The sequence below is a fragment of the Heliangelus exortis genome, chromosome 16, assembly GCF_036169615.1.
Source record: "Heliangelus exortis chromosome 16, bHelExo1.hap1, whole genome shotgun sequence".
Lineage (NCBI taxonomy): Eukaryota > Metazoa > Chordata > Aves > Apodiformes > Trochilidae > Heliangelus > Heliangelus exortis.
Window position 1 is genome coordinate 9,551,146 of NC_092437.1, and position 15,121 is coordinate 9,566,266.

General features: G+C 40.2%; 1 protein-coding gene across 1 annotated transcript in view; it reads right to left on the reverse strand.

The window, feature by feature from the left end:
• ARFGEF2 (ARF guanine nucleotide exchange factor 2) overlaps positions 1 to 9,073 on the reverse strand; it is a 34,474-nt gene extending 25,401 nt beyond the window's left edge. Inside the window, exons 1-4 of the mRNA XM_071760086.1 lie at positions 8,743 to 9,073; positions 2,447 to 2,477; positions 1,505 to 1,628; positions 678 to 824 (exon numbers count right to left, since the gene is read on the reverse strand). Of these exons, the coding sequence (XP_071616187.1) occupies positions 678 to 824; positions 1,505 to 1,628; positions 2,447 to 2,477; positions 8,743 to 8,881 (441 nt within the window). The 5' untranslated portion in view covers positions 8,882 to 9,073. The remainder of the gene's footprint in view (positions 1 to 677; positions 825 to 1,504; positions 1,629 to 2,446; positions 2,478 to 8,742) is intronic.
• Between the last annotated feature and the right edge of the window lie 6,048 nt (positions 9,074 to 15,121).

Genomic DNA, 15,121 nt, shown 5'->3' on the forward strand with positions numbered 1-15,121 from the left:
AGGTAGCAATACATTTCATGCAGGTCTTCCCTCATAGTCAGGGAATTTATTAGGAAATCCATATATCTGTTTCTAAGATATTAGAAGGAACTTCAAGTTCTTATAATTTATTTGACATTTTAAAAAAGTTTAAGATATCTTTCACATATCCCTGTTTTCTCCTGAGCTGCTACAGTGTTTTATCACTAGTTTTCCACTGCAGGAGATATTCCACCTCTAAACAGTTACCATTATACTCTATACCTTCCTTTCTGTGGAAGGGATAATTAGTCTATACTACCATCATATTAGACTACTTAGAAGGTTCACCAACTTCTAACCCCAGCTATGTTAGCCCAAGTAGATTTCAGAATTCATTGGCCTAATGAATGTGGGCATTACTATCCTAGAAGATTAACATCAAGCTGTCTGCAAGATGAACTATCCAGACTGTGGCTCATCCCAGAAAGATAGACTAACTTCTACAAGTATTCCCTTATGTTCTGCTTCACCAAGAGGAAATACATTGAACACAGCAATTCTGATCTGCTGACAGCTTCCATTAATTCAGTGACAGATCTAACAGTGTAAGGAAGGGGGAAACTGGGTCATAAGCAGTGTTAATTTTTTTTTCAGTCACAAAATCAGAGGCAGAGAAAGAAAATTAATATCACACCAAGGTGAACCAGAGAAAATACCTTAATTATCTGCAGTTGTACTCCCTCATCTGTTTGAGGACCCTGAAAGCAATTGCAAATGGTTTCAACTATTCGGTCAATCAGTCGCTTTCCAGGAGCTCCACTGTCTGGAGCATTGCCAGTGATATGTCCATATGCAATGAGTTTCTAGGCAGAGGGAACACTGGTTAGACAACTATGTACTGGAAAGTAAAATACAATTAAGTACATAAAAATAAGGATTTAGACAGACACCTTACTTAACACAAAAATTTAAAACCATCAATAGTTCAGCTACCAAATACTTGGACTGTTCATACATCTGGACAGAACAGATGGAGTAAGGGACATACAAACTTTTTCCATCCAGATTATTTCTTTCTCTCAGACAAATTTTCTAACATCTTTGTACCTATTCACAATAGAAAGGTTCTGCCCACAAAGTCAGCTGCGATGAAGCTGCATTTGTCTTTCCTATAAGAATCTAAGGAGTAACAAGATGCAAAGATCCAGACTCTGACCTCCCATCACATCAGCACTACAAGAAACACCTTCCAGAACACTGCAGGTGAAACATCTTTACTGACTAACACGAGCATTTATGAACTTCAGTAAAGGCTTCCTTCACTAGGAAAGAAGATTTCTGACTTTGACAAGATGAACTGTCAGCCAAGTCTGATGTTAGCCTATTTTTCACTGTGTATGCATTGAGGTAGCCATTGTGGGTATCTGCACAGCTGTCCATACCCAGGGCAGCATTACTTCACTCTAATACCAACAGCACACAAGAATTTTGGAACTGCTTGCTTCTCCATTTCATTCTGTCTGAGTTTAAGAAGAACACTTACCTGTAAACAGTCCAGTGAAGTACTGACAATGCGTGGAGACTTGGACTGGCAGGCCAGTTCAAACGGAAGGAAATATTTATCTGCTTCAATGAAGTTTGCTTTTGGTGGAGCAGCAGTGCCTTCTCTGGGTGAGATAATAAGAGTTATTAGTTTTTCTAAACATGTGTATCACAGCAAGCTACACTTCCTTTTCTGAATATAAAACTCAGTGGTACATAGCAGCACACAAATGTCACACAAGTTTCCCTCACACATACTTTCTCAAAGGAAGTTCAAAGTTCTTTAAAAATCACATAAAAGGCACTTCATGTTTATTTATATGCATCTGATATTTTCCATATATTCTTAAGGATAATTCTTTCCCTCACTACACTCCAATACTGTCCCATTACCTGGGGAAATATATACTGGGGGAACTCCTGCACAATTTAATGACAAATCTATCAAAACAATTCATAATAAATTATACAGGGCCCAAATGAGGGCTACCAAGCAAATATAAACACATTTGGAGGCTCATTTTAAATCACAGTACAGTGCTGAGAAAACTGTTTTCAAGTTTAAATTTAAGTAATATTTTAATTGGTATTCTTGATCTAGGTAGCTAAAGAGCATGTATTATCAAACAGAGGATATGTACTGCTCTTTATGATTTCCTATCAGGCTATATTAAGCCCAGGAAAAAGAAAGTGAAAACCTAGTGCCTTTTAGAATTTCTGAATTTTTTTTTTCCATAGTGAAATTCAAAGGCAGTTATGGCTTCAGTACCCACAGCCACAAACATTGTGTAATTGGAACATACAGGCCATGTTTTTGGCAGAAAGGTGCAAAACTGGGTATTTACAAACTCACTGCTGTAATGTATGTACACTCCTACATTTCCACTACCAAACTGTTCCACTTCCTGTTGTCATGCTCAGTTCTTGGCAATTAATAATTTACCTTTGCTTTTCCAGCTCAGCTTTTATTTCATCTGGAAGGAAAAAAAAAAAAAGCGAAGTACTTAATACCCAACATAAATTATCATGATCAATAATACACATAAGGAAAATGTAGATAAGTGAAATTGTTTCAAACTTCAAGTCTTGCACTTCAGTCTCTGCTATTCCTTCTTCAACTTCACTAATCATAGACAGTTAAAACAGTTATTGGAATGTGTATCTCTCAATTTCTACAGGAAAAAACTAATTTTTCCAAACAGTCTTAACAAGAAATATCTTTGGAAAACACAGGTATAGTATACAAGTTCTATTCAAGGGTATGTCTACACCACAGAGAGCTCTGGGCTGCAAAGTTTTTAAGCCACTGCATAAATTATTAGCTCAATGAATCTGACCTTCCTGCTAACTACAATGCTAGTTAGCCTGCTTTTGTTAAGCCTCACAATATGATACCAGTTGAACAAACTCTCAGAAGATAAGAAATTTTAAATGCATGCTGCAATTTTGCCAGTTTTTTTGTGGTGTTGTTTGGGGTTTTGTGGCTTTTTTTTTTTAGGTTTTTTTGTTTGCTTAGTTGTTTTTGGTTGAAAGTCGGCCTGACATCCACTAGCAATAAATGATACAACTAGAACTGATGTAACATTATCCATGCTGTAATCAATTAAAGAATAGACCACAGAAAAAATGGAAGAGTCACAGACCCACAATGCATCATGGCCCTGTTCAGAAGCCCACAGTTTTCTAATCAAGACTATCATTAAAAGTACTGGACCGGGCAGTTTGCAAGGGGAGGCAATTTTCACTTGCCAGCATTGCAAAAGGCAGTAGCAAGGCAACAAGCCAAGTCAAGTTCATAGTGCCAGTGCCTGGGATTTCAAAATTCAAAGTAACTTTGCAGCTCTGCAATAGGGCAAACCCAGTGTCATCATCCCCTAATACCTCAGGATTTAATTGGTAAGAAGAGTCAATAGAATGGAGACCACTGATAAGAAATAACCAAGGTTTCCCATGCCAAAAAGACACTGTAAATCTTAGCACTGCTTCCTGAATCACTGTTTTCTTCATTCAGTACCCAGTTGGTTTATCAACAAGATGGCTGGTCAGCTCAAATCAGCAAAATGTGAAATCAGTCCTCTTGATTTTATTCACATCCCCATCCTAAACACCTCATTATGATCCACAGTGCTGCTGAAGATAACATACACTAAGAAACCCACCAATTTATTATAGCCCTGTTCAGATAGGTCTTGTTGTTAGAGCAGAATATTCCTGGCACCTATAGCGACTGGCTGCTTAAAACAGAGTTGTCTGGGTAGCTTTACACGTTCAGAGCATTTACCCCTGCCTCCAGGTCTTGGCAGAGAAAGGCATATTTTAGCTATAGCCAGAATCCCAAGTACATCAGGATTCCAGGGTGGCAAACTATAACATAATTAACACTGTATTTCAGACACTCTCTAGAACTAGGGTTTACAGTTGTGGGTTTAACAATTGCAAACACACAACACTTATTTTTCCCAGGCAGAAAGACTGCTCAAGTTAGCCAAGTGTCCCTTCTTACACTAAAAACGATAATTTGTCTTGCTTGGAAATGAAAGGCTTCCTTGATTTGACAATGTTTTGGTAAAGTCAGACCAGACACCTATTCAATACTCACAGGTATTCTAATAGCATGTGAAATAGAAAAGCTTTCACTTTTTTTCCCCATTGATAGATCAGTTAAGTGAATAACATCAGACACAATAGAATAAAATATCCCTATTTCATACATCCAGCTCAATGAACATGAGTTCTCTTTAGGGTCTTTCTCATATGCATCCTTACCCACTTCCCACTCTTCAGCAGCTACTACTTCAGAAGTTCTGAACAAACCTAACTTTTGTCATCTTTGAGCTGAAACTAAAACCTGTATAGTGTCCACTAGCTTGGCCAGCCTATTACCCAAAACTTATCTCAGTTCATCCAGTTCAATTTTGGCATTCTTCTCAGCTGCTTCTCAGCTTCTTTGGCACTGTACTCTGCTGCTGACAGAAGGAAAACTGAAGGTCATACACCTCATCTTCATCCTGTCATACTATTTTGTGAGAGGTGGACAGGGAGGGTTTGCTGGGACAGGTCCCTTGGAAGGAAGAGAGGCAGGGTCCAAAACAAAAATTCCTTACCTAAACTTTGTTTGTTAAAAAATATTCAAACTACAGTAGGAATATTATAGCAGTCAGTCCACACAAGAAAATAAAACTGCTATTTTTGTAACATTTACCACACAAGAAAAAGAGTATTGTGAGGATAGGTTGTTCTCGGGAGCAGAAATTCTCACTTCTACATTTAGAATGTAATTGAGTAATGCTATTTTTTTCCATATTTCCTTAAGAGACTGAAATAATTTCTCTTTCTTTTAAAGAGATCACTTTCCCTCCATACTGTTTATTAACAAAGCAGCACAACAAAAGGAGTTTAAAACTGAAATGTCACAAAGATTTTAGCCTTAAGGAGAGACAATCATACCCATCTTTACTGATAGCTGTATTACATCTTGCCTTGGAGAAGTACTTAAGAATAGCATCCCATATTAGAGCAACAACAATTCCACTCTCACGAATACTCCGTGAATTAAAAATCTAACCAAGTCCAGACCAAGTTCCCCACAATTTTATTATATAGAGGTTTTTCTAAAGCCATATAAAAACATCTGCACCACAATTGTTCTTTAATAAATAATGCTGGCAGAAAAGAATAAAAGAGAGGACAAAAGCACATTACAGGCATGCCTCTGCTACTGATTGCATCAAAACAGTTTGGAAATGCCCGCATTTGAAGCGCTCCTTTGGTGGTCTGACCACCAAAAGTTAATGACACAGAAATTGTTGCCTAATTAAGTCTGTTGCCACAAACAGCTTGCCAACCCCTAACCAGGCACAGCCAGCTTCCAGAAACCTACTGCCAGCCTCCTCTTCCAGCCACAGGATTAAGGGGCTCAGCGTCCTTCCACAGCTACAGAACAGTCTGAATTCTGGCCAGCATCTGACAGCAAAGCACAGACCCCTCACTTGGTGCTTTCAGTAGGAGAGCTACCTGCTACTTCAAGGCCAGAATATGCATTGTGTCTACTTCAGTCAGAAACAGCTTCTACTCCAGGGACTGCGTGAGCTGCTCACTCAACCCAAGCACTTCAGCATTCCTACCAGGAAACACAACTGGAATAACAAGCAAGGCCTTGCTGCAATTTCTTCCAGAACTTCTGGCCATAATAGAAGCAGGATGGAGCTCATACTGAGAGTAACTGTCAGTCAGCATTAAGATGGATGGTTTATGTTTGCCTGTTCATTAAAATGGAGGAAATTATTGCCTGTCTGCAATTAGGTGCATCCTGTGCTAATGTACAGTCAACTTTGTCTCAGTGGAAGGAAACTCGTCCCTGTGCAGAAAGTGACACAGCTTGTGTTAGCACAAGGACACAAGCAATGTCTTTCCATAGCTTGTCAGAACAGCAATGCCAATACAAACACACCCAGCAGCAGCAAAACCTTCCCTCCCCCCAGCCTGGTTAAGGCCTGCATTGCCTAGTCCCAGGCTGCCTTAAACTGAATAAAAAATAACCCCCCACATTTACTGATTCTATCAGCCTGCAGAGAAAAGGCTGCCAGTGAAGCCAGACTATGCCTGCTTTGCCCCAGCAGGTAGATTGCTAAGTGAGGGCATGATTTAAAAGATTTTTTTTTAATTTTAAATTCATTAACAAGCTAACTAAACAAACTGTGTTTACAAAGCTCGAAGACCTGTACGTGGAGCTGCCCAGGCAATCAAAGAAGGTCACATAACCAGGTTGGCTGCACAGAGTGCCATTAGAAACAGTCCTAGTAGGGCAAGAGCAATCTTTTTATGGGAGACCCAGGTGCACAATCAGCATGAGACCAACCTGAGCTGCTGCTACACACACTGCCTGTGTTTCAGTGACAGTGTTTCAGGACAGAGATTATTTCAGTAGATTTACTAAGCGTGTGTACGTAGAGATCCATGTAAATGCTTATTAAGCAACTATTTTTATACAATACACTGGCTGTCTGTTGAAACCAAGTTTTCTTTAAAGCATTTTTCTAAAGCAGAGCAGAACAGCTTCTCTGTTTAAAAACCTCCATCTCTCCCAGTGTCTCCAGGGGCTGACTTGGCAGTACAGGACACAACCGTTACACCTCCTGATGAGGCAAGCAACTGAATGAAGGAATCTATTCAAACTCTGCTTACTCAATTTTAACACTGGATATTTTAAAGGAGGGGTGGACTGAGGAAAAAAAAAAAAACCACCAAAAAACCACTATTGGGAACTGGTTTTGTTCCTTTTCTTCCCCCTTATGTTCTATTTGAACCTATGACACTCCTCATTTCTACAAAACTATAAACCTACGAGGATATTTTGCAGTTCAAACCTGCACAGTATTAGTCCTGTGAAAGGTGTATTACTGGGAAAGGAAGAGAAAAAGGGTAAGAACAGTTTTATTGCACCCACAACAGTTTGTGCAGATTATGAAGTTCAGCCTGAAGTCCTCAGACTGCAACTTACGTTCTTCTCACATTTCCATTTTCTCACTTACTGTTGCACAGGGATTGATAATTACACTGACACTTTTAAAACTAAATAGTCTTAGTTAATAGAAAGTATAAGCTTAATTAAACTAAAGTATGTGTAAATAAAACCGATTTTTTCATTTGAGTAAAAACGAGTTTAACCTAAATAGAATGAAGTGTGGGGTGGAGGAAGATATTTAAATAAAAGAAGCCACAGTCATGATGGCAACTTGAAACAATGCAGACACATTCCACAAACATAACAAGAAATCCTTTAGTACAATAATAAAGGCCCTACTAAGGCAGGATGGTTGGGCAACAGAAGGTTATCTTTTCCTGCTGACCTCTGCTTTAGTCTAGGAAAACACATGGACTTTTTTTCCAAGCAAGATTAGCAAAAATATTGCACATCATCATAAACATTAACTACCCTCAAATGCACTGTATTTTAAAATATACACACATACAGCAGTTAGAATGCAACATGCAAATGCTAACAAGTGGCTGTTGCACCAATACCTCTCCCTCAAAATAAGTCTTCGATGTTTTCACAGAAACAAGACCTTCACTGGTAAATTTGCTTGAAAGTTCCCTTTCTCACCCCCTAAATATATTCACAGAGCAGAAAAACAGGTTCCCTGCCCTCTAAGTGCGTTGGGTGCATGTTGGGAGTGTTGCAGCAGAAATCAGGAAAAGGAAGTAAGTAGGAAAAGCAGTGTCCAACTGCTGGGGTGCACATGTTACACTATTGGTCACAATGTCAACTCGGAATAATAATAAAAAATAGCTTCCTATCTTATCCTTCTCTGGATATCCCATCATTACAATTAACTTCTAAAAATTTCTTTAAAGTATGAGAAGGAAGATAAAAATGACAGTGACTTTTCAAGCTGGCTTTCACAGATCACTTGACAGAACTTTTACCCTTTTATCTGCCCAGTTTCATTACAGATGCAACCTGCTTTTTCTGCTATTCTTGCTACATTAAATGTCCCCTAATTAAAGGGAAAAAATATTGATGCAAAGCAACCAAAACTGTAAGAGATGTCACCTTTGCAGAGTAAGAAAGGCCACAGAGAACTGGGTAGACCTAGACTGCTTTACCCAGTTTATGTTTTCCCCTTTGTGACATACCATACGTTTTCAGAACTTTAACACAGACATTTCTATCATCAAATTTGTAGGATTTTGTTTGCAGGAGTACAACAACTCCATAGGAAGTATTTCTTTGCACAAGACACCACAGACATTGTATGTACCCGGCTACACTGCTAGCAGTTTTTTGCCACGAGTCAGAGATGTCAGAGGATTACCAGCCCTGAAAGGTGTGAAATTAGGCAAGTCTAGGGCCTTAAGCAAGCCCGTTTCCTCGTTTAAAAGTTTATGAATAATTTTCTCAAAATTGATTTTAAAGTGACAAATCCAAACCCCTTTTGATTTATCTCGATACAAGAACTTAGTAACACAGATATCTGGCGTTAGAAGGAGAACTTTCCTTCTCCTCTCCAAAGTCCCGAGCTCAGCCGGGGCTCCGGCCGGCACCCTCGCATCCCGTCGGGGATCGGACGCGGCCGAGGACACCCCCGGGCCGGGGTGCGGTGACAGCGGCCGGGCCAGCGGGGATTCCCTGTCCCCCGCAGTGCCCTCTTCCATCCCCCCAGGCCGGGAAGCAGCTGCGGCCCCCAGCCCGGCGGAGGCGCGGGGAGCCCCTTGGGCCGTGCCGGGCACACTCACCCAGCGCCACCTGGCAGGCTCTCCGCAGCTGTCCGTGCGGGGGCCGCTTCGCCTCCTTCTCCGCCAGGATCTTCTCAAGGGCCCGCGACACAAACATGCTCTTGGTGCGGGCGTCCTGCTCTCGGGCCGGGGGCTGCATGGCGGGGGAGATGGGGAAGGGGAAGGCCCCGCCGCGGGGCAGGGAAGGGGGGGTTGGCAGGGGCCGGCGCTCAGATCGTGCGGCCGCGCCACGGCCCCATCACCCGGAAGAGACGCAGCTCCCTCAGCGGCCGCCACCGAGCCGCCGCCACGGCGCCGCCATATTGGCCCCGTCACGTGACCCCAGCTCGCGCCCCGCCTTCCCGCCCTCCGACCCCTAGGCGGGGCGGCCGTGAGGGGAGCGGCCCCGAGCAGGCGGTGTCACCGCTCCTCCGGCGGTCTCTAAATAAAATGAACGGCATCTCCCCGCTGCTTCGGGTACCTCGTGTGCTCCTGTTCAGCTCTCCGTGCCTACGAATGTGCAGGTGTCTGCTAGCGGCGCCTGCCCTGCCTCACCAGCTCCCCCCCGAAACGGGGCCCCCAGGCACCCCGCGTTGGGCTCCTACCTGGGTGTCTGTATTTCGGTTTTTTTTTTTAAATACCCCATTTCTGTGGATCTGGTGGGGAAACCCAACCAGCATCCTGGCTGGAGTAGAGATTGCTTAAGAGGAAATGGTCTGTTTGGTCTCAGGTGCGAGTTTCAATAAGAATTGAGAGTACAGTAATTATTGCTGCAAATGTTTGCATCAATTAAGCTACAATTACAGAAAGGAAAGTCACGTTAAAAAAATACTCATTTTTATAAGGCTTCTAATCTACATGTACATTATCACAGTTAACTTTTCACAGAAAGAGTCTTGTAAAGAAGCCCTGAGAAAGTACACATGAAACACCCCAACAAAGCCATGGTAATGAATTGCTGAAAATCACATTTCAACTTCCAGAAATTGAGTTTCCTCTTACAAATTTACTCCAGATTTACTCAATTGACATTGCCCACCATAATCTGTCAGTCATCACTGGGATGCAGTTTGCTCTTCTATGTCATTCCATAATGGGCTCAATCACATTGAGATGATGACTTCTAACTGAGAAACACCTTAGATTGCCTAGACTGTAATTTTATTTCCCTATTTCTCAAACAGCAGGACCCTAATTCTTTAAAATGTTATAAATGGATCCACAGTGTCAAGTTATTAAGAGCTACAGTTTTTGTGCTAGAAACCACTAACAAAGGTTCCAAATCAAACACCAATGCAAAGCATTAGTTTAATATTATTTCACAGGGAAAAAGGACAGGTGCTTTGTGGTGACCTCTACTGTCCAGAGGTTTGGACTCGTTGACACAGAGCTGAGGACTCCATTTGTACAGAAAAATACGAGTTAGAGGATGGGAAATCAGAAATTATAACAAGGCCAGACAAGAAGCAGGGAAAAGCCTCTCTCGGGAAGCAATTTTTAAGGTTTGTCAGTATCTAGAGACATGGGCTTTCCTTGGAGATGAGAAGTTCAAGTATGGGTGGGATATGAGTGTGATCTCATGACATGTGATTCAATCACAATTTATCAACGTGTGACTGCTCAAAAATCTGCTAGTTCTACATGTTCTCTTTACAGTAATAGTATATTATGCCTCTTCTGCTACCAGAACATGTACCATGTAATAAAGGTGAGAGATGTTAGAAGATTAAAGTTTTTCTGAGAGTGTGTCAGCTGAAGCTGTCTTAAGGCAACTGACTTGAACTTTCCTCTCTGGTAAGTGATTAATATATGCTCAGAATGAATTGCTATTCCAGGTCAGAATCACAGAAATACAAGGCTGGGAGAACTTCAATTGATCATGCAGCCCATCTCCAAACACAAAGGCAGAATGTTCCCTTTTCATGAAAAGCTGTGTAAAGGAGATTCAACAGCTTTTCAGTTGGTTGCCTTCAGTGTTTCACTCACTATCCAATTAGAAAATTCTTCCTAGCATCCTGTCTGGATGTTAGCTGCTATCCATAAGCAGAGGACTCTATTATGGTGATGGGAATATAAAAACCAAATAATGTAGAAATCAGGTTATTAGTGGGTTTGGTTTTGTTTTTTTTTTTTTTAATTAAGACATTTCCATATTGTGACTATAGTTTCATTTTTGTTTTCTACTAAAAGTGTTCTTACAGTTCTTCCTTTAGGCTGTTTAATTTTTTTTCTCATTCCTGTTGCATACAGATGTGCTGATTTCACTTTTCTTGCAGCCTCATTAACACAATTGTTTTTACACTAAGATTAGGTTTCCTTCTCAAGCTTTGTGCTGATACTTTGTAATGTATGCTTCTTCAGTAGCAACTGACTCCATTAAATATTTAGAAACATGCAGCTTATTTCAGAATGCTGAAGTAGCCTGTATTTTTTCTGGTGTTTTTCTAGCAGGATTGAGTATGCCACTGTCAGCAATGCAATAATTTTATATATTTGCTATTTATTTTAAAAATATGTTACACATCTAAAAGCATTGAGTATTAAGTCATTACATGGTCTAGTATTTTGTATGGGGTGTCCAGTTCAATGAGATATTTCACAATATCCTTTGAGCTTGTGAACACATTGACATTTTAAACACTCTTTGGATATCTTTCATGCTTAAGTGTGCCATTTCTGTGTAAACCACTTCAGGTATCAAGAAGTTGAGAGATGGTTTACATGTCAGGTGGTTTAATTAATTCTCATTAGTCATTAATTCTCATTAATGACTCATATAGAGATAGTAATATGGAGTTTACTTGTAGTTTTCAAAACTTTGTTCACAAAGGCAAAGACTGAAAAGTAGGTTTTTCAGATAAATGCTGATTCAGCCTGTCTTTGGGAGGGAATTAGGAAGGTGGCTTGCTGTGCATCTCATGACTCAGCTTCGTCCTTTAATTCCTACTCTCAGCTCCAGTGCAGCTCTGCTACACTGCAGGCTCTCAGATCAAATCCACAGGGGATCTCACTGACTATCTTACTGATCATACAACATCTAATTTAATTTGGTCTGTTCTGAAGAGCAAAAAATTCAGTATACACCTGACCCAAAAGAATGTCAAAAAGGAACAATATCAAATTTATTCTGGCTAGTTTAATTTACCACATCCAAAATAAGAAAAGGTTTATTAAGTCTCCCAAATAATGCCTGTCTGTTAGAAAGTGAGAGACTGAGAAATAGTACAGCAAAAAGAGAGACCAGGATCACTTGTCATTGAGTAAAGAACTGACACTGAGAGCTCAGAAGTCAAAAGACAAACTCATTGTGCTTGTACTCTAGAGTAATTTCATTTTAGTGCTGAAATCTAGAGTCTGGGTATGCCTTGGAGAACAAGATGGCCAAGTCAGAAGGGAAGATTTGTCCAATACAGGTTGACCAGTGAAAAACAGTCATGTTGGGAAGGTGACAGAATGTTATTGCTTCCAGTAAGGTTTTATTCTAAGTACTAGTGTTAAGGAAATAAGACCTATCTCTTGAATAGCTATGAGTTCAGCCACAAAAAGATAAAATGTGTAGTTATTAAAATAAGAAAAGGAGATGAGAGTCCATGAAATAATGGATGCTTATTCAAAAAGGGGGGTTTCATTTTCATTTAAGCAAAGTGCTATTGCTATCATTTACCTTCTTATAGATGGGCTTCTTTATACTCTGAAGCCCCCAAAGAACCTCATCCTTAATTGTTCCAGATAATGTTCAGGTAAGTCTCTTCAGACCTTTTCTAGCATTTAGGATTGCCTTGCCTTGCCTGCCTTTTATCACTGTAGATAAAGGAAGCAGATTCCTGGCAGAGATTGTGCACAGACCAAAGTGAGCACAGTTTCCATGACTGATCACACTGTTGTTTCAAACACAGAAGTTGATCCAACAAAACCTGAGAAATGCATATGTACAAGATACATTGTCAGAGTTACCAGGGTACAGACTGCTCCTTGATCTGCTAGCAGTAGCTTCTGAAGAAGCGGTCCAAGGAACAGCCTCCTCACTTCCCTTGTCAACACTGGGTCCCAGGCACAGTGGCAGATGGGTCTAATTGCTAAACTGTTTTTGCAGAAATGTACTTTTCCCCTTGATTGGGCTCAGTGCCTGCCTTTGGTATTTGTATGGTCATGTGTAACCCATATGCAGTAAACAGACAGCTTGTCATCTATGCTAAACTGTCTCCTCTCCAACACAAATGATCTCACACTTCCCAGGAGGTCTGGAGCACAGGAAGAATCTTTGTATCCTTCTCTAAATGCTGATGAGAGACCTTTGTACATTCTTGAAATGTGATATTGGACAGCCTAAGGGGCAGGACACAGCAATACTCTACTCCATTTGAGTGAGCAGGCAGAAAAGACACCAGTAAATTTACAAAATCTGTGAAGAAAAAGAGGGTAGGATCCTTTGCCTGTGGCATCTGTCTTGTTACCTGTGCCAGGAGTTAGAAATGAATCATGGCCCTTATTTCTTGTAGGTGCAGCCCACTCAGAAGTATCTTGATATCCTCAAATCATTGAGTCTTGGAAGATGGCACAGGATGTAATATCTGTGAGAAAACAAACCAAAACAAACCTCATCTTTCTCAGAGAAGAGAATACTAGGAAAAAACAAAGCCTACTAAGATGTTTTCTGTGAATCATGCTAAGATGCAGAAGGGCCTTGAGAATGACAAAGAAAAATATGTCCATGGTAATCTATAGAAAATGAAATAAGGGCTTTTAATGCTTTATTAATTTTAAGTTTTCTAGTCTAGTCTAGTGGCTTGAGGAACTGTCATCAGCTCAGTGCATCTGTGTTTAATGCCTCTAGGCAATCACTTTCACAGAAGGTCAAAATATACTTTGAACACAGTAACTTGAGGTGCTGCAGCACGTTCAGCTCACTCCAAGTGCAGTGATACCAATCCTTGTCTATCAGTTGGCTGTAAGTGGTACTGATGGGCATGACTTCATGTTAGGAGGGAAAGGTTAATTTGAGAAGCAGTGAATGTCAGGACAGTTTATTTCCAGGCCAGCAGCATTAAACTGATATCCTGGAGTTCAAATTTCTGCAGTGGTGCCTAACATACCACACTGATCTGTTTCTCTTGGCTGAAGTGATCAGCTGTTACTACCAAAATGTAAAGTTCAAATCATGCTGGATCTGCCTGTTCTCTGTGACACTCTGTATATGTGACATCAACATTACTATTGTAATTTTCTGGCAAAATAGTAAACCCAATGACAACTGATTAGATGCTGTGTAGCCTCAGACTAGATTTTATTAGAATTCACAGAAAATAGACCAGTCTGAAACATAGCAGTGCAAGTGGCCAGATCATTTTAAGGATACGTCCTCAAAGAAACTTCTCTGTTTCTCTTTTCATTCACCCCCAGGCCTACTGCTCTGAGATTTAAACCGTTTAGGTTCTCACACCCATAAACAGTTTTACTCAAATGCTGCCTCTGTGTTAACAAAACCAATCCAGTTCTGCTAAGGAAGCCTTCTGTCTTTGGGCAGACAGTGATAAAATAAGGATAAATCATCAAATTTGTATTCCATCTCCTTTTAAGTGCTCATGCTTGGAGACTTTTTTATCAGAGTTCAGATTTATCTTACCTAAATGCAGGAGCTTGGTGACTGAAGCTCCTAAATCCAAAGCTTGGTACAAAACAGTACAGGTTATTCATTTAGGCATATCAGCCAAGTGCTTAATGATGGGTGGGATGAAGTGAGGTACTCCTGAGTGAAGTATATTTTTGGGTTCTTATTTTATTTTTTAGATTTTATTGTATCTAGTGGGCATGGAAAACATTTCAAAACATAGCTTTATCTAATGAATTAATAAAATTAATTAAAAATAATATTTAAACTGTAATGATGAAGAAAGAATGGAATTCTTTCTAAATTTTCTCCTTCAGTACTTGAAACTCGGAGCATTGCAACACAATGAAATGGACCTATATAAAGAGTAATAGAGAACTCCACAAGGGAAAGAAAATTAAGAAGTTAGAAAGATTGTTTTAAGCCTTAGAAGTACATAATTTGTTATAATTCTTTAAAACATTTTGTTAGTTGTGCCCACAAACTTTTAGTCTCTGCTGCAATAATTTATCTAGAATATCAAATCTAAGACAAATCAATAAACAGACATTTTAAGTGAGTGGAACTTTGCAAATCTACTCCCAAGCTGTTGGAATTCAGGGGCTGCTTATTTGAGCAAGAAATGCTCTGGCAGTGTCAGGATACTTTGGGGGTGATTCTAGAAGTGATAGCAATGGTGAAGATATGAAGCAATGAATCTACCAAGTTTCCCCAAGCAGCTCAGAGAATGACATGAGGTGTCTATTATCCCCTTCCCGGGTAAATTCACACCCATGTGTGAAATTCACACCC